General features: G+C 40.1%; 2 protein-coding genes across 2 annotated transcripts; both read left to right on the top strand.

The window, feature by feature from the left end:
• Nucleotides 1-1,689: 1,689 nt before the first annotated feature.
• On the top strand, nucleotides 1,690-3,885 carry uts2d (urotensin 2 domain containing). Its single transcript, XM_054752334.2, has 5 exons — nucleotides 1,690-2,604; nucleotides 2,767-2,871; nucleotides 2,946-2,983; nucleotides 3,223-3,313; nucleotides 3,387-3,885. The coding sequence occupies exons 1-5, from the start codon at nucleotides 2,505-2,507 to the stop codon at nucleotides 3,410-3,412; spliced, it is 360 nt and encodes a 119-aa protein (XP_054608309.1). The 5' UTR covers nucleotides 1,690-2,504; the 3' UTR covers nucleotides 3,413-3,885.
• Nucleotides 3,886-5,266: 1,381 nt separating this feature from the next.
• LOC139071451 (platelet glycoprotein V) lies at nucleotides 5,267-9,628 on the top strand. Its single transcript, XM_070553935.1, has 2 exons — nucleotides 5,267-5,976; nucleotides 6,145-9,628. Exons 1-2 carry the CDS (start codon nucleotides 5,958-5,960, stop codon nucleotides 7,974-7,976), a joined length of 1,851 nt encoding a protein of 616 aa, XP_070410036.1. The 5' UTR covers nucleotides 5,267-5,957; the 3' UTR covers nucleotides 7,977-9,628.
• The last annotated feature ends 10,551 nt before the right edge of the window (nucleotides 9,629-20,179 follow it).

The raw sequence follows: 20,179 nt of genomic DNA on the forward strand, positions 1-20,179 counted from the left end.
TCTCACAAACACATATCAGGCATCTATCATTTTATTGAGTCACAAGTTGGACCAAAAAACAAAAAAAAAAAAAAAAAAAAAAAAACCTACTTCAATAAAATACCTGACTGACTCGACCTAAAATTGTTTGATTTAAGTAGAAAAACTGATCGACCAACTTCCGGTATTTTGTGGCAAGTGTTTTTAACTTGACAAGTGTTGCTTTGGAAGGTTCGGTGACATCTGCAGCCCCGAATACGTCTTCTCTGAGGACACTCGGGAAGAAAAACAAGAAACATGATTTTGATGGCGACGTCTCAGATTTGGGAGCCAGCTTGTTTATTTGAATGGACGCGAAACCTATTCAGTAGTATCGCCAGGCTCGCCGCTGGCCACATGGGTGAATTTCATGTTGCCCAACGTGATTGTTTTTATTATTTATTTATTTTTCATAAGATTGATTGGTTTGTGTGCGTCACTTGGTGCCCTTCGTACTACCGCGACAAATTCATTCAGTCCTCTCATTACAAACAATCCCACGCTTACCTGTCACATGACATCACGAAGCAGCTGATTAGATTATGTTAATGTGATTGCTTCCTCTAGTGGTCAGAATTAAAACTGGCCAGTGGCTGCAACTCATTTGCTTGGAAAGAAATGCTTTTGCGCATTTACTACGCAATTTACGATTAGCTATGCAATCGTTTACAATATTAGCATACAACTTAAGTTTATTGGTTAATGTCTTTTTTTAAGTTTTATAGATTCTTAAACCCTGACTTTTACACAGCAGAGTTTCTGAGAGCAGAAAAAGGATTTGTGGCTGAATCTTCCCATTGTCCAACCTCTGCAGAAACAGAACTTTTGAGATTGTTTGAGCAACCTTCCATGTTATTACCCGAGAACTCTTTGTAATATTTGCTAAGTGTGCAACACTCAAGGAATTTGGTTCCAGCTGTTCGTAGCTCTCAAGAACAATCGAATCCAGATGTTGCACAATAAAAACAAGCATGGCCGTCACAAATAATTCAGACAAGCATGACAGACACACACAACTTGTGCAGATCAGCTGTTGAGAATGGTGATGCCGTGGGAGAAGATACAGTTTCTGTGATGGTTCTGTCTGCAGACTTCTGCAGGACTCTACCAGGGTGTGAGGAATCAGCTGCAGCCTTTTCTGTCTTGATGGGTCCTGGATGGAGCATGGGGGGTGTGATTCTGGTTTGCTGCAGTCTGTTGTTGTCCTGCCTGGCTGCACCAAACCGGTGTGATGCAGAAGCACAGGACAGACTGAATCAAAGTTTAATCAGAAGCTCCTTTGACAGACCAAACTTCCTCCGTCATCACAGGAAACATCCTCTGTTGAGCTTTTTTGACAGTCGAGGTCATGTGGTTCTCCTACTTCAAGTCCAGAGAAATAATGGTTCCCAGGTCTCCACAGGCGATGGTTTTGCTGAGGAAGCAATGCTGGTGCTTCTTCACAGTCTTGAGCATTTTCACCTACAGGTTGTTCTGACTGCAACCAAAGCCCAAGCTGTCCGTCTTCTCTATGGTAAGCAGAGTCATCATTGTACTGGATGAGACCAATGACTGTGATGTCATCTGCAAACGTCAGAATTGGTCTGTGGAGGTGCCGTCACTGGAGAGAGAAGATCAGTGGAGAGAGGACACACCCCTGAAGGGTGCCGACGCTAGTGGTCAGAGGTGACCTTTCGTATCCTCACCATGTTTATAAATGTTTATGTTGCCATACTTTGAGTTATAATTTTCTAAAACCAGTATTAAGCTGTGTGTTGGAACCATAACTGTTACATTACTGGGTTTTCTGTGCAAAATTCTCAAATTTAAGGCCCCAGAGCTACACCCAAATTAACTCACCGATTAAATTCAGACGATAGCAGGATCATTTCTTAATAACATCTGGGAACATGTGCTTGTTCCTTCGGCAGAGATGTTGAAGGTGATTTTTCCTGATGCAGAACTGGTGAACAGTAGTGCCCTAAAAGGTGCTGGCCCGGCCTCGGTGATGGATGTTCCTTCCTTCAGCTCTAAATCAGCCCTGAAGCCAAGATTGAGGAGCTTGTCTTGTGCTTTGGCCCTCTCACGCACAGAACCAATTTACTTACCTCTTCTTTTGCTAGATCCACACACTCTCATGTACCTATTTAAGGAAGCAATCACTGTAAAAGACAAACACATGTCTGTGCCAAGAACGTCTGACAGTAGTCTCTCGTAACCAAGTAGCTGATTGATAACTTCCTCTCCATTTGATTTGGCCATGTCAGAGTGATGTACGGGTCCCTGGTCCCACGTCAGAGCCTGTATTTCATTCAAACGCTTCATGGTCTCTTTGAGATCGTAGGCTGTTGATGAAGACGACTTGATGTTGATTTAAGACACAAGGAGGTGACTGGCCCCTCCTCCGAGTCAAAGAACGTATAAATATTTTGACGAGATGGACTCAAAGGAGTATATTTCCAGAGCTGTTCAAAGAGAGTTCAGAGTTTTATTTGGGATTGCGTACGATGGACAGGGTCACAGCGGTGAACTACTGTTTAGGACTCCTTGGTTTGCTAGCACTGCAAGGAGTTATCAGTGTGGAGGGGAGGAGCATATTCACGTCTGGTGAGTGCGTAATGGAACAAAAATGCATGATTCTTCAAACCTATTGGACCTTATGCAAATATATTGTAGAAAATCGGTAAGGCATGAATTCAAATGACAACAAGTGTTTAGAATAAACTGATTCTGTGTTTTGTTATGATGTGATCTTTTGTGTTTGTGCAGGAAACCATGTTTTCAGTCCCAGAGAAAACACAGATATTCGCAGCAGGATTCTTGCACTTGTATTACACAGAAGCTCAGATCCTCTTGAAAACGAGGATCCACTGGGTATGTAGTACAAATGATGCTCCTAATATTAATACACACTTTCCTGCACTTTAACGGCTTTTGCCTTTTCACAGGTTTGATCGTGGGGAATAAATTAGTTGACTTAGAGGAGGTAAGACATTATTTGTTTTTGGTTAGATGATGGCTAAAACACTATAGATTTGTTCACTAACATAAAGGTGAAACTACAATGTACTTATTAAAAAAACTGGCAGCAGATTTCAATTTATTCAAGGCTGGAACTTAAAGTTGGCACACTACACAAAAATAAAAGACTGTGCTTGTATTGTTAAATTTAGAATTGTATGGATATTTCCAGTGTTAATTTATTTTTATCATTTGCATGTGAAGCTGCATGAACTGAGAGAGGATGTGGAGCTGGAGAGGAAGATTGCAGCTAATTTAGCAGGAGAAAATGCCATAACCAGGAAACGTGGTGAACGTGAGTCTGACACCAGTAGCTTAACCTTTAGTTTGAAAGATATTTTGAATTTAATCCTGTACATCTGTTACAGCTTGCTTTTGGAAGTATTGTGTCTGACATGGACACAAGAGGATGATGCACTCTACAAAAACTTGCTGCAAAGCTCAACCAAGCCTTAAAACTTGTCAAAGTGATTTAACGACCGTGCATTGTCTGCAGCAATATAGAGTTGTAACTAGATGTCATAAATAAAATCCTTGTTTCTGTGCACTTACTGGTGGAAGCTGTAAGTATTGTGGAACTTTTTGAGAAAACACTGAAGGTCTGCTTTGACAGAAATGTTCATCTTGGATGATTTTTGTTTGAACACCGTTTGTGCTTTTGCTGCCCTCATGTGTCAACTTTGGAAATAACATTTTGTACATAGCTGTCAATCATCTGGCCGTTCACTGCTTATAGACAGAAACTGCTGGTAATTTTACAATGTAAATAAAATTATAATGGGTAAGTTTGCTCTTTGATTTTGTTTTGTGATGCTTAAGAAAACAAGTATTTTGCCATCTACACACCATCCATACGTTAAAAAATGTGTCTTTATCTTTACTGTTGTTCAAATGAGCATCTAAACAAGCATGGCAGCTTTACTGGACTTGATCTCAACGGACTCGCTGCAACCCCCCCCCCCCCAATAAATATATTAAACCAACAACTAGAGGTGTGTTCACAAACTCAAATCACAAAAAAGAGCAATGTAAAGATTTTGGCATCTTTTTAGTATAAATCTGATGCATTCTCTGGAAGCAACACAATCTTCCGAGGTGAAGGCAGGGATTTAGTATGAAATTTACTGCCAACCACCACACCCCTGCGCAGCTCTTTTTCTTTTCCTTTCACATTTCCATAATAATAATAATAATAATAATAATAATTTAGTTGACCAGATTTATGTTACAACTTGACAATTAATTTGCAATCTTTCTGCTGATGTAGTTTTCAAAGATACAGAACCACATAATTGGAGCATAATAACAAATAATCCTTACTTTAGTAACAAATATTTATAACTTTAACTGCTTTTCTTCAGTAAATTTCAGCTGTTAACTTTATTTTTTCTTTAAGTGTTTTTCTCCTCAGAAGAAGCTACAATGATGTTCTGCTGAGCTGTGGTGGCCTCATTGAGGAGGTCATCATCTAGCACACTAACCACTTAAACATTCTCTCTCTCCTGATAATGACTTTTTGCTTTCCTTGACGTTGGATGTGCTACTAGTTCACCCGATTAATTATAGATCCACTAGGATAAATACAATAAAGTTTATCTCTCACCAAATAGAATACTTACAAAGAAATCACAATGTAACCATAGACACATCGCTTGGTGTGTGTGTGTGTGTGTTTGTGTGTGTGTTTGTGTGTGCGTGCGTGCATGCGTGTGTGTGTGTGTGCTCTGTCTTCTCGATCCCCAGTGAGTCGTGGTGGATGGCTGCTTATACTGAGCCGGGATCCTCTGGAGGTTTCTTCCTGGTAAAAGGGAGTTTTCCTCTCTACTGTCGCTATATGCTTGCTTAGTATGATACAATTTGCTGGGTTCCTTATATAGGAAACATTTTTTCTGATTGGCTTAATGAACTGACCTGAATTGGAACATTTATTATGCGAAGCGCCTTGAGACGACTCTTGTCGTGATTTGGCGCTATATAATTAAAATTCAATCGAATTGAATTAAGGTTGCGGGAAGCTGGTGGGACATCCTGGAACAGGCTCCAGTCCTTCACAGTTTTCAGAATTACCTGAATATAATTTTGGTCTGAGAGGAAACCAGAAAACCCTCTCACACATGCAAACTCCATACAGAAAGGACACAGCTGGGATTTGAAGCTATGAGGAAACAGCACCACCGACTGCACCACCATGCAGCTTTTGCTCAAGCAAAATTAATACATTCAAGATATTTAAATGATCTTACATTAGTTCTGGTAAATCTTGCTTTCATCTTGCTAAATGTGTCTTAGAGAAACCAACTTTCTGAAGAGAACTACAGAGCAGTCTTTTCAGCTTTGAAAGAAAAATTGACATCAAAATAAAAGGACAGCATTTCTGTCTTGTGAGTGAATGCATGCTTCAGCCGTCAGCTATCAGCCGCCAGATGGCTACGGACATCCTGCTTAGCAGAAGCAGGCAGTAGTTATCTCTTAGATCAGCTGAAAAAATACAAGAACCGGATCAGGCTGAGCCCCTCTGGCCAAGATATGCCCTCTACGGGAAATGATGCGGTGCTTCTCACTCAAAATGAAGAACGATGAACAACAAACTTGGATATTTAAAACAGAAAATGACAAGAAAAACTACATTTTTCACCACAGCTTTAGACAAATAATAATTCATAAATAAGTCAAACAATAAAATAAAGAAACATTATTTGCTATTGAAACTGACAACTGAAAATGTTAAAATTTAAACATGAAAATAACAATAATCTAAAACACAAAAAAAAAGTAATTGTGTCAGTTTTTGTAAGTTAGTTAGTAAGGGGACAGCACTGATGATGTTTTCTGGGGAAACCTGCTGATGAAAAAGGAGGCAGGACAGTTACAGAGACAGAGAGGACACGTCTCTTCAGACAGCTGAAGACTCAGAGCAGCACAGGAACAACCAGACAGCGATGGACTCCTGCCACACAGGTCAGTGGAATATTTATTATGTTGTGGTTTTTATCTCCAGAAAGTGTTTCCTTGTCATTCAAACACATTTTTACCTGAATGAATATTCTATATTAACAGCTAAATTCAGGATATGCTTCTGGAATTCAGGGAAATGTTAAAAATTGAGTTTTAACTGCATTTGCACAGGCCTGATGTGGGTGACGCTCATCCTCGTTGGACTCTCTGCCGCTGACAGCTCCGTCTCTTGCCCTGCCAACTGTCAGTGCAGCTCTGAGGGTTATGCCAACTGTACCGGCGTCTCTATCACTGACATCCCACCGAAGCTGCCCCTCCACACGTACACCCTGAACCTCTTTAGGACGAACATGAGTGTCTTATCTGAGCGGAGTCTAGCTGAGCAGGTTTTCCTGGTGCGCTTCAGCCTGACTAACGGTCATCTACACACCATCCATCCACGAGCCTTCAACGTAGCTCCTCAGCTCAAGACTGTCAAGCTATCCTCGAACGTTCTCTCCTCCCTCCCTGACGGGGTTTTCAGTCCTCTCACCTCTCTGGAGGAGATTTACTTAGATGGAAACCAGCTGACAATGATCGCACCTGACACGTTTAAGGGGCTTCGTAGTTTGCTGATCCTGGATCTAAACAACAACAAGCTCTCCAACCTTTCTTTTAACATTTTTGATGGACTGACCAACCTCAGCTTTCTGAACCTTGGCAGGAATCAAATAAAAACGCTCCCGCCTACAATCTTCCACTCCCTGACTAAACTTCGCCTGCTCGCGATGTACGCCAATAAGCTAGAGCAGCTGGAAGCTGGGATATTTGACAGACTTGTCATCCTTGAAGAGCTAACTCTCTTTCAGAACCAGATTGCAAGCCTTCCACCTAAAGTGTTCTGGCCACTGAAGAACCTGAGGACACTGAGCATGTCCTCCAACCGGCTTCAGAACATCCCACCCAAAAGTTTCTACAACATGTCTAAGCTCGTCAAACTCACCATTTACAAAAACCCTCTATTGTCTTTGCCAGATGAGCTGATGGGCTACATGCCTGACATCAGAGAGTTTTATCTGTACGGCACCGAGCTCGTCACCGTTCCTGGGAATCTGTTCTCCAACATGTCTGGTCTGCTGCATCTAAACCTGCATTTAAATCCAAAACTGAGCCAGCTACCATCTGATCTGTTCTGCTGTCTTCCCAAGCTCCAAAAGCTCTCGCTGAGGAACAACCAGCTTCAATATCTCCATCCTCAGCTTTTCTTTGCACTAACCTCACTGAGCATACTGCTCCTCAATGACAACAACCTGGTGACTCTACCTGAAAGCATATTTAAAAACCTTGGTGGACTTGAGACTCTAGATTTGAAAGGTAACCACCTCAAAACTCTCCCTGAAGATCTTTTCTCATCAAACACAGCCCTGAACGCTCTTCATCTGGGGGGAAACCCCTGGAATTGCTCTTGCATTATCAGAGGATTTGCTAGATGGGTCAGACAAAATGCGCATGTGGTTCCAGACAAAGTTGACACGCTGTGCCACAGTCCGTTCTATCAAGCGCTGCGCCGTCTCGACTCGCTGCTTGAGGAGGAGTTTGACTATTGTGATAGAACAGCAGTGACAAGTGTTCCAACTCAAGCCAACGTGAAAGAGCAGACTCAGCCTTTGACTGTGAGGTCAACCACCCCAACAGCACAATCAACCACTTCTGAGACCACAACAAACCCACCGGTGGTTCAGACCACATCCAACACTCAAACTAACGAAGCTCACCGTGTCTCGCCGTATTTCAACGACACGCTGGTGCTCCAGCAGGGTCCTGAGTACGTTCACCACAACCATCACAACGGCTGGGTGTACGTGTGGTTTCTACCATCCAGCAGCACTCTGGTTGGGTTCCTCATGGTTTGTTACATACTTCTCTTGGCTACAGGCTTGTTGCTCATTCTTGCTGCCATATTTGGCTTGCATCGCCTCAGCACCACCATGGACAAGCTGAAGGCCAACTGTAATGCTGAGTGACACATTGTGTTATCACTCGGTGCACACAAAAAGATAAACCATCTCTTTGCAGAAGCTTTATTCTTTGGATGATTCCTACAGTTTCTTATTTTTCTTATTCATGTGTTAGAATGTGTCCTAAAAACAGGGGGGCTGCCAGAGATTTTGGGCCCCATGAAAAAATATCAAGTTGGGCCCCCTGGGGGCTCATCCATAGCTGGAGCTGGGGTTCCACCCTCCCAGATTCGAAGGGAGAAAAAAATATAATACATATACTTTATATTAGTGTTTCAGTTTTGCTTGATTATGTACGTCTACATGCATTCTTACTTATTTACATATCATTTTCATCAGCTGTCTCTCATTAAACAGTGAATTTCCTTCAACAGAATTAGCAATATCACTTCTGGAAAAAGCAGGAAATGCACATGCTGAAAGGTGTTAATCTCCTTTTCCCTTTTGCTCCCTTAAAATGTCTTTATTTATTCTAAAATTTTATTTGATGATAAAATACAAATTTGGATATCTAATTAAATTTCCATGTTGTGTCAAAGCTTTACATAACTACATTTTCAGCTGTCTTTCCTCTTGAAATCAAGTATTTCTGTATGACTGATAAAAATTAAGGATTCACTGCTCATAAGGTAACTTCTTTATTAAGTCTCCACGGCTTCATCACAGACACAAAATGAATAAGCTTACAGTTCAAACTGGAGTCAGTTAGGGTTACATAAAATTTGAAAGTTGGACAACTTTATAATACGTATATAAGTCTCTAGAAACCCATTTTTCTCAACAACAAAAAAAAAACAGCTAAAAAATATATTCAGCCTTGATTGTACACAGCAAGATTTATTATTTTCAGTGATATAATAATGCTCAATAATGACCAATACTAGATTTCATATTTTATTGTGTTGAATGTTATATTAAGTTTATTACAATAGGTTTTGTTTCAGTTTTGCTCTCTGATGAATTATTTGGAAATGACTGATTTTTGGTTTGTGTTTTAAAAGCTACATAAACAAATTACATCTTGTAAAACCTCCCATAATTCAGTCAGATTCAAAACATTTCATTTCAAGGTATTTAGTAGATGAAGAGGTTTTGTTTTCTCTTGTATGGTGCCTTCAAAAAGGTGCTTCATAGTAATAATCTCACAGTAATTTATGTTACATTAACAGACTAAATAACAATGCTTCAACCTGCCCAGCATCAAAAACAATCTTTACATTTTTAGTGATTAATATATATAATTATCATTATGTGGAAAAACAATGTGTTTATCACCAAAAATAGCCTTTTTATATTCTTTTGTAATAGTACTGATAGAGAAGAGAGCCTTAAGTGATCCCCACAGACCCCCTTAAATGAGGCTGCTAGCTAGCATGCTACATTGCTCACCTTCTTGAGGTTCATTGGGTTGTGAGGGGACACCTGCTGACATATCATCAGCTGCTGATTCTGGTAGGGACAAGGACAACCCACCATAATTAGATGAAACATAGTTCCTCTAACTGTGGATATCAGAGCTAGCAAACAGGTTGAATTTAACCACTCACTAACTAAACCCACCTTTCTTTGACAAAAACTGTGTGACATACTGACACCCTCTCTTCTGCCTGTCCTCTTTCTCCTTTCTTTACTTTTCTGTGACCCAGACTTTTGTTTTTGCAGGCATATTTACTGCAGCCTTGACGCACTCGGTTGTGTAACTGCTGCGTGAGCTGGCCTTGGCTGCTATGCGTCCCTTGGCCAGGTGGACTGTACCATTTTATGCCGTGTGTGTGTTGGTGGGGATGTGGGGGGGTGGGGGGGTGGGGGGAAGTTCAAATTAGTCAAAATAAAGTAGAGACCTCTGAATAAATATACATTTCATAAAGACTAAAAGTTTTTTTGTTTAATGTTGTAAATGAGAAAAAATACTGCAAAGTACTTGTGATTTTTAAACTTAAGTTTTTTTAATTCGACTTCGAAACACTTTTGGACCCTTGACAGCTGTGGGCCGTTAGAATCTTCCTAATCTTTCACCACTTTACGGCACCCCTGCCTAAAAAGCCTAAACATTCCTCATAGGTTTCAGAATATATGAAGGATTTGTGAAGAATATTAGAAATGTATTAAAAACTAAAGCATGTGTGTTTTCATTAAAGACAATGATTGGCATGTACGTGTGCTCAAATAAACAACTGGAAAATCAGAAATCAGTTAGAGAAAGTTTCTCACATCAGAATGTTTTTCATGGCTGATTAATAATATTTAAACATGTGTCCACTTGTAATGGTAAGTAAATAGAAACACTGTCCCATATTCTCCAATTGTTCTAGTCACTTTTGGACCAATTATTGTTAAATCAGAAAGAAGAAAGCACATATCCATGTAGTTCTTAATGGAAACGTACTATCCAGGTTCAAAACTGTTTTTTAGGGAATAAAGTTTTCATCAATTTTTGTTTTAATACCGTATTTTCCGGACTATAAGCCACTACTTTTTTCCCACGCTTTGAACCATGCAGCTTATAATGAGGTGCGGCTTTACTGAAGATTTTCCTTCACCTGCCAGGGGAGGGAGGGACACACACACACACACACACACACACACACACACACACACACACACACACACACACACACACACACACACACACACACACACACACACACACACACACACACACACACACACACACACACCTATGGTTACATTGTGATTTCTTAGTAAATATTCTATTTGGGGAGAGATAAACTTTATTGTATTTATCCTAGTGAATCTATAATTAAATGGGTGAACAAGCAGTAGTATATGGCAAGCCAAATGAGCATTTATTCTGATATCAGGCTATCAGCCAGAATTGTCATGAACATGTAAGCCATTTCTGTCCACTAGTTAACTAGTTAGGCATGTTTGTGTCAACTGGTTAAATATCGAGGGTGAAAATGTGCCCACTAGTTAACTAGTGGCAGCAGAAATGCGCACTAGTTGACAAGTGAACACATTTAGGCTTCAGTAGTTAACTAGCTGACACAAAAACTGCTCACTAGTTAACTAGTAAAAGCAGAAATGCATACCAGTCAGCTAGTTGAAGGTATTTGTCTCACTAGTTAACTAGTGAGGGTCAAAATGTGCACACTAGTTAACTTGTGGTAGACATAAATGTGCACTAGTTAACTAGTGAACATATTTTGGCTTCACTAGTTAACTAGTTGACACATAAATGGCTCACTAGTTAACTAGTAAAGACCAAAATGCACACCAGTCAGCTAGTTGAAGGTTTTTGTGTCTCACTAGTTAACTAGTGATGGCCAAAATGTGCACACTAGTTAACTTGTGGTAGACATAAATGTGCACTAGTTAACTAGTGAACACATTTGGGCTTCACTAGTTAACTAGTTGACACATAAATGGCTCACTAGTTAACTAGTAAAGGCCAAAGTGCATACCAGTCAGCTAGTTGAAGGTTTTTTGTGTCTCACTAGTTTACTATTGATGGCCAAAATGTGCACACTAGTTAACTAGTGAAGGCTTAACTCCTAACTAGTTAACTAGTTGGAGTAGGTCAGTGCCACTAGTTAACTAGTGAACCATTAATGACTCACTAGCTAGCTAGTTGATGGCAGCAGGCCCACTAGTTACCTAGTTGATGCATCCATTGTCCAAACTAGTTAACTAGTGAGGACATAAATGTATACTAGTAAAATAGTTCAAGTCTACATTCACACTAGCTAGCTAGTTGCGCAGAATTCTAATTAGGAGGCGGAGAATTTCTCAAATTAAGACTCTCTATTGGCTCCCTGTGTCAAAATAAAATATGACAACCAATCACAGTGCGGAATTTCGTAAAATCCCACCCCAAACATTTGCATGCGGCACACAAGTTAACATGCTGGCCAGAGGAACCTCAGCTAGTGAACTAGTAGTGGCTTCAGTGTGACACTTACATGTAAACTTGTGAAGGCGGAACTGCTCACTAGTTAACTAGAGAGGGTACAAATGTCCACTAGTTAACTAGTGAGGTGCAAAATAAGTGTCACTAGTTCACTAGTGGGCCCCAAATCACCCACAAGTTAACTAGTAAGGTGCGGATATGCTCACTAGTTAACTAGTGCACCCTAAAGCGCCCACTAGTTAACTAGTAAGGTGCAAAAAGGCATCACTAGTGAACTTGTAAAGTGCAGATATGCTCACTAGTTAACTAGTGGGCCCCAAAATGTCAACAAGTTAACTAGTAGGGTGCAGATTTGCTCACTAGTTAACTAGTGAGGCACAGATATACTCACTAGTTAACTAGTGATGTGCAGATTTGCTCACTAGTTAACTAGTGAGGTGCAGATTTGCTCACTAGTTAACTAGTGCGCCCTAAAGCGCCCACTAGTTAACTAGTAAGGTGCAAAAAAGCATCACTAGTTAACTTGTAAAGTGCAGATATGCTCACTAGTTAACTAGTGGGCCCCAAAACGCCAACTAGTTAACTAGTAGGGTGCGGATTTGCTCACAAGTTAACTAGTGAGGCGCGTATATGCTCACTAGTTAACTAGTGAAGTGCGGATTTGCTTACTAGTTAACTAGTGAGGCGCGGATTTGCTCACTAGTTAACTAGTGAAGTGCGGATTTGCTCACTAGTTAACTAGTGAGGTGCGGATTTGCTCACTAGTTAACTAGTGAGGTGCAGATTTGCTCACTAGTTAACTAGTGAGGTGCGGATATGCTCACTAGTTAACTAGTGAGGTGCAGATATGCTCACTAGTTAACTAGTGAGGTACTAGTGAGCAAATCCGCACCTCACTAGTTAACTAGTGAGCAAATCTGCACCTCACTAGTTAACTAGTGAGCAAATCCGCACCTCACTAGTTAACCAGTGAGCATATATGCGCCTCACTAGTTAACTAGTAAGCAAATCCGCACGTCACTAGTTAACTAGTGAGCATATCTGCGCCTCACTAGTTAACTAGTGAGCAAATCCGCACCCTTCTAGTTAACTAGTTGGTTTTTTGGGGCCCACTAGTTAACTAGTGAGCATATCTGCACTTTACAAGTTAACTAGTGATGCTTTTTTGCACCTTACTAGTTAACTAGTGGGCACTTAAGGGTGCACTAGTTAACTAGTGAGCAAATCTGCACCTCACTAGTTAACTAGTGAGCATATCCGCACCTTACTAGTTAACTTGTGGGCGTTTTGGGGCCCACTAGTGAACTAGTGACACTTATTTTGCACCTCACTAGTTAACTAGTGGACATTTGTACCCTCTCTAGTTAACTAGTGAGCAGTTCCGCCTTCACAAGTTTACATGTAAGTGTCACACTGAAGCCACTACTAGTTCACTAGCTGAGGTTCCTCTGGCCAGCATGTTAACTTGTGTGCCGCATGCAAATGTTTGGGGTGGGATTTTTCAAAATTCCACACTGTGATTGGTTGTCATATTTTATTTTAACATAGTGAGCCAATAGAAAGCCTCAATTTGAGAAATTCTCTGCCTCCTAATTAGAATTCTGTGCAACTAGCTAGCTAGTGTGAATGTAGGCTTGAACTAGTTTACTCGTATACATTTATGTCCTCACTAGTTAACTAGTTTGGACAATGGATGCATCAACTAGGTAACTAGTGAGCCTGCTACAATCAACTAGCTAGCTAGCGAGTTTTTAATGGTTCACTAGTTAACTAGTGGCACTGACCTACTCCAACTACTTAACTAGTTAGGAGTTTTGCCTTCACTAGTGAACATGTGGACACTTTGAACTGTCACTAGTTAACTAGTGAGACACAAAAACCTTCAACTAGCTGACTGGTATGCATTTTAGCCCTTACTAGTTAACTAGTGAGCCATTTTTGTGTCACCTAGTTAACTAGGAAGCCAAAATGTGTTCACTTGTCAACTAGTGGGCATTTCTTCTGTCACTAGTTAACTGGTGTGCACATTTTGGCCATCACTAGTTAACTAGTGAGACACAAAAACCTTCAACTAGCTGACTGGTATGCATTTTGGCCTTTACTAGTTAACTAGTGAGCCATTTTTGTGTCACCTAGTTAACTAGTGAAGCCAAAATGTGTTCACTAGTTAACTAGTGAACATTTCCGTCTCCCACTAGTTAACTGGTGGGCTCATTTTGACCCTGACTAGTTAACTAGTGAGACACAAATACCTTCAACTAGCTGACTGGTATGCATTTTGGCCTTTACTAGTTAACTAATGAGCCATTTTTGTGTCAACTAGTTAACTAGTGAAGGTCAAAATGTGTTCACTAGTTAACTAGCGTGTACAGTTTGACCCTCACTAGTTAACTAGTTGACCTGTTGACAAGATATCAGAATTAATGCTCAAGCGGCTGGCCAAATTGGGCAAAGTTAACAAGTGGGATTTTTACATTCAGTAGTCAGCTAGTACAAGTTTTTGTACCTTACTAGTTGACTAGTAAAAACTAAATGTGTTTTAACTAGTTAACTAGTGGACATTGATCTGTCCACTAGTTAACTAGTGAACACACTGAGCAATACTAGTTAAGTAGTAAGATATGAAACATTTTAACTAGTTAACTAGAGAGAATTTAGGCCTTACTAGTTAACTAGTTGACATTTAGGCTGTCACTATTTAACTAGTTGACACAAACATGTCTAACTAGTTAACTAGTGGACAGAAATGGCTTACATGTTCATGACAATGCTGGCTGATATCCTGATATCAGAATAAATGCTCATTTGGCTTGCCATAGTAGCACATCCAACGTCAAGGAAAGCAAAACGTTATCAGGAGAGGGAGAATGTTTAAGTGATTAGCAGCAGTGTGCTAGACAATGGCCCCCTCCATGAAGCCACCACAGCTCAGCAGAACATCATTGTAGCTTCTTCTGGGGAGAAAAAACACTTAGAGAAAAAATAAAGTTAACAGCTGAAATTGAAGAAAATACAGTTAAAGAGCAGACTGTAGAAGAAAGTAGTAGAGTGTGAAAAGTGGTCAGTGTATCCTCCAGCAGTCTAAGCCTTCTAAACATGCATGCAAATACCGGTAATAACGTTGTCAGTTCTATTTTTATTTTATAACCATCCAGAAATATGAATGCTATCAGCAGTGGCAGTGCCAGGGGGGTGGCAGGGGGCACTATAGATAACCCTGGGTTAGTCATTGCACCCCCAAGTAAATATTAGATATATATTTTTTTACAATTTAATTTTAATGTAACGTGTGGATGTTATAATATTTAACATACAAAACAAAAATAAGTAATATTAAAGTAATTATAAAAAATAATCAGTAAATTATTATATAGATAGTAAAAACTTAAACCAAAACAGGGAATTGATGTTAACCTTTGACCTCATTTTCCACCTGCGAACGAGTGAAAGGTAGAGCTAGTGGTAAAATGGATCAGTTATTGTTGCCCAAATTTCCACGTGTTCAGTCAGAAACGAATGAATCTTTGGAAGTGATCTCAGACCCACAAAAACCTACGGATCTGGATGAAGAGTCAACCCTCAACCGCCGCAGCAGTCGAGGGTTTTGCCACTGGAAATGCTAACACTAACGTTAGCTAACCTTGCAACACTATACATGGTTTTCTGTGTGGCTGTATGTGTTTATGATTTCATGGAAAAGTCAGCGATTGTTCACATGTTTATGATGTATATTAATGATTGTTCAGGTGTTGAGGTTTTGTGCACGCATGTGTATCTGCTAGTGTTGAAGGTGTTTTAGAGAATAGGTACGCATGACCACTTCCTTCATAGCACCCTTAATAAAAAGACTAGTTCCTTCATAGCAACTGCAGAAAAAAAATTTCTGGAGCCGCCACTGGCTATCAGCGTTTTCTCTTCTAAACTTGCAGGCACGTTCACCCGTGTTTAAAATTTGTTTTGTTGAATTAAAACAACAACGAAAAACTTCCGTGTAGTGTCTTTCTGTCTGTCTAATTATCTTATGTTAAGGCCATACATGCGCTGTGCGCTGGAGACCTGCATGTGGCTGCTGCGCCACGGCCTTTATTTGAGTGCGGCATGTGTGTGTAGAAAACTGTTACATACCCCCCAGTCTAGGGTATAGGGGAAGCAACATGACAGTCACTATAATGGAGGAGGCCAGTCTGCTAAAGAGCAAAAAGTTTATTTGCTGAAGGTTGTGTATAAAAAAAAAGAAATGTGGGGGAAAAGATGGAACCTGTGAGTTGACCAAATAAATGAAATAAATAAAACAAAACACACCCTAACTGAATTCTTAACCTTGAAAAAAAAAGAGAAAGAAACTCCTAACTTACTTAGCTGCAAAATGGTGTTCAAAAACCAGTACAAGGGAGGTACTACCCACACTTACCTTGTGTTTGTAGACATCCAGACTACGTGTGCAGATGTACAGGGTACCCCATATTACCTGGTCCACAACCTTCTCACCACATACCTGGCAGCCAGCTTTAAATGGACTGCAGCTTCAACTTTACACTAAAGAACAGGGACAAACAAGCTCTGGGCTCAAAGGCAGGATCAGAACAAAATGGCTGCAGTTTACATCAGGTGTACGCTATATAAAGGCAGGCTCCACAGCTGATTGGGCAACCAGGTACACAGCAGCCAATCACTGACAAAAAGGGAAGGTTCACCTCAGTGTAGCAGGCAACTTGAACCTGGAAAAGAAAACAGTTATAGAAACTGCCAGCAAAAGCGCTTTGCACGTAACAAAAACATTTTTTTTTTGTTGTTGGTGCGGCTCATATTGAGGTGCGCTCTATAGTCCGGAAATTACGGTACATTAATGTACAATATACAATTCTGTCTTTATGTGAAATTGATCCAACTGTTGTTTATCCATCTAACAGCTTCTGTTTCGACAAATCCTTTCTTGTTGTTTTTAAAAGTAGAACTTATCTAAATAAAATGTATTATTAAAAAATGAAGATTAAAATAAAAAAGAGGAAAAGAAAAAAGAAAGTTAAAACTGCTGCCTTGTGTGGGTTTGTTTCTCTCTAGTGGTAAATCCAGCAAACTGCATGAAGTTTTTCTACGGGGTTCCTGATCCGAACAGGGATGAGACCAATATTCATGTAACTTATTAAAATCATTTTAAAAGTCTGAATTCTGTAGGGAAAATTGAACAGTGAAAAATTTTGAACAGGCCCCTTACATTACTTTTGCACAAGAAGAAGAAGAAGAAGAAGAAGAAGAAGAAGAAGAAGAAGAAGAAGAAGAAGAAGAAGAAGAAGAAGAAGAAGAAAGTTTATGGATTTCCTCTGGTTAAACGTCTTGTACACATTGATTGATACTAATGTAGACAATAAAGGATCATTAGATAAATCAGAAAGCTGTTGAAACCTTTTTATAATCCAACACAGTCTAATGCATCACTGTGCTTGAGCTCCTCAAAACATTTCCTAACTATCCTAAGGCCTACATTCACAATGAGGTGTGGTCAAAGGGAATTCTGTAAAGTTTTATTTTCTCGTACTCATGTTCCTGAATGCTGCTAGTTCGTACGTCATTATGATTTCATTTCTGCCTCTCCCACCTAATTACATGTTCCTTTTACATCTGGTTTTTATGTTAAATTAAAACCACAACCATCAACATGCTGAATGCTCTAAACACAAAATAACCTAATCCTACCACATTACCCTGATAAGAACAACCTAGAGCGTTGGTATAGCACTACATTCTTCAGATTTCCTTTCTGCATTTCATCTGGATCACTAATCTGATTCGGGTGATAAATGTTCTTTCCACAGCTGAATCATGGGAATGTTTCTGGGAAGGTTTCTTATTTTTCGTCTTTTTGAAAAAGGGGTGTGTGTGTGTGTGTGTGTTGGGGGGGGGGGGGGGGGGGGGCTCAAAACTCTCAAAACAGGAAGAGGGATTATCAGTGAGTCAGCTTTCAGGATGAGAGCAGCATCCCGGTAACCCCAAGAATGTACACAGACCATTCCATTTTTTACACAGTAAAAGTTTTAGTTGGAAACTACTTTTAAAAAGAAAGCAGACCATTCTTTTGTTGGAAAAGCATTTTATCTTCATAGCGCATGCCACAAATTCCACGAGAAACAATCTGCATCAAATAAACAAAAGATAATGAATTGATGAATGGAGCCTAAATTCATCGCCATGACAACGGGTCTTTCCAGTACGCTGAGTTCACACAACAGTGAGCACACACTTGCCAGCAGAGGCGGTGAAAGAGGACGAGCTAGAGGAAGTTGCACCACATATTAGAGATATCCGACTACAGCGGAAAATGTGTTCCTAAAAATACTGATTTCACATGAAGAACTCTTTACAACCTGATGTTCTTAGAGATTTTCCAAATCTCAGCTACAAAATGAAATCCTCTTGAATGTCCTTTTGAAATGTGATAAATTTGGCTGGAAGCTCAATGAGTGATGGGTGATTTATATGATACTCGCTTGTTCCCTGTGTAACTTCATAATCCATTACTTTGTTCTTTTTTTACGCAGCTTAGTAAAAAATAGGGACTGTGTCATCCCGGATAAATGGAAGTGATGCCACCAACACCGGTGAACTCTGATGATGGCTAGAGTCACTAGCCAAAACATAATGTAAACTATGTTTTACTAAGCTGTGTAAAAAAAAGAACAAAGTAGTGGATTTTTATATAAATTGCTTCTGTTTGTTGAAATGGTTTTTCCAGTCTAAACTTAAAAAAGGTCAAAAACCTTTCTCATGCTCATCCAACACATTTTATCATATAAAACATCCAAATCAACTACTATGTAAAAATATGGAGTAAAAGAAGTTGCAAAAATTAAATTAAATATCCCAAAAATGATTAAATGGAATTTTAAAATGACCAATAGGCTCAGGGCTTCTTGTCTGTCCAAGTCAATATACTCCCAAAGCAGGTAAATGAAGAGACCAATCTGTCATTTCACCATGACAGGTTGGTACAACGCCCGCAGTACTGTAGACGCAGCACCAATCCGCCTATTGATCTCACACTCTGTCCAGTCCACTCATGAACAAGACCCAGAGATCCTTGAAACTCCTCTACTTGGAGCAGGACCTCATCCCTGACCCGGAGAAGGCATTCTACCCTTTTCTAACTCAAGACCATGATCTCAGATTTAGAGGAGCTGATTCTCATCTGAGCTGCTTCACACTCGACTACGAACTGCTCCAGTGAAAGCCGAAAATCACGTTCTAATGAAGCCAACAGGACCACATCATCTGCTAAAAGCAGAGACCTGATCTTCAGGCCACCAAAACGGATGCCCTCAACACCTTGGCTGCACCTAGAAATCCTGTCCATAAACATTGTGAACAGAATCAGTGACAAAGGGCAGCCTTGGCGGAGTCCAAATGCGGAAATGCAGACCAAGCTCTTACACTGGTGATAGAGGGACCTAACAGTCCTTATCAGAGGGCCTGGTACCCCATACTCCCAAAGTACCCCCCCCCCCCCCCCTTCCCGAGAGACGCTGTCAAACGCCTTTTCCAAATCCTCTAAACAAATACACATAGATTGGTTGGGCAAACTCCCATGCACCCTCCAGGACCCCCCTAAGGGTATAGAGCTGGTTCATTGTTCCACGGCCAGGACGTGTTCTACAAACAGACGGACCCTCCTCTCCAGAACCCCCGAATGAATCTTTCCATTTATGTTGCTCATCATAAGGGGTCTTTGGGCTGTGCTTTGTCTGATCCCTCACCTAGGACCTGTTTACCATGGGTGACCCTACCAGAGGCATAAAGCCTCAGAAAACTTAGCTCCTAGGATCATTGGGACAGTCAAACCCCTCCACTGTGGTAAGATGGCAGCCCATACTGATTTATACTGATTTAATTTAAATAAATGAAAACAATTAAGAATCAGCTTGTGTTTTTATATGGAGCTGATTATTTTCCATGAAGAATAGGTGGAATCAGTGATCATGCCATAAGATTTAAGATTTATTTAAACTTAAACACACAGGAACATTAAGAGTAAAATAAAACTAAGTATAAAAGGGAAACAATTGTGTAATTTCAATCAGTCGTGAAAGTTGTTATGATTCTGTTATAACTATGTTATTATCAGATATTAACCTAGATTCCTGTGTTTTTTTTAGTATGGATACACTAGAATGAACATGAACGGATCACGAAGAGGTCATGACAATACAATACAATAATTTCAACTCAAACTTTATTTGTATGGCCCTTACAGACAAAAAATATGCCACCAAGCTTCTGTACAGGCATAAATAAAACCAAAACGTGTTAGTGATGATGTTCAAATGCTTGTAAATAATGTTGCATT

This window comes from Nothobranchius furzeri, chromosome 8, assembly GCF_043380555.1.
Source record: "Nothobranchius furzeri strain GRZ-AD chromosome 8, NfurGRZ-RIMD1, whole genome shotgun sequence".
Lineage (NCBI taxonomy): Eukaryota > Metazoa > Chordata > Actinopteri > Cyprinodontiformes > Nothobranchiidae > Nothobranchius > Nothobranchius furzeri.

Excerpts from the sequence above, each read along its gene's own strand:
- uts2d (XM_054752334.2), top strand. The coding sequence starts at position 2,505 with ATGGACAGGGTCACAGCGGTGAACTACTGTTTAGGACTCCTTGGTTTG. Across the intron at positions 2,605-2,766 it reads GAGGAGCATATTCACGTCTG|GAAACCATGTTTTCAGTCCC; the intron begins GTGAGTGCGTAA and ends GTGTTTGTGCAG. Across the intron at positions 2,984-3,222 it reads AATTAGTTGACTTAGAGGAG|CTGCATGAACTGAGAGAGGA; the intron begins GTAAGACATTAT and ends TTGCATGTGAAG.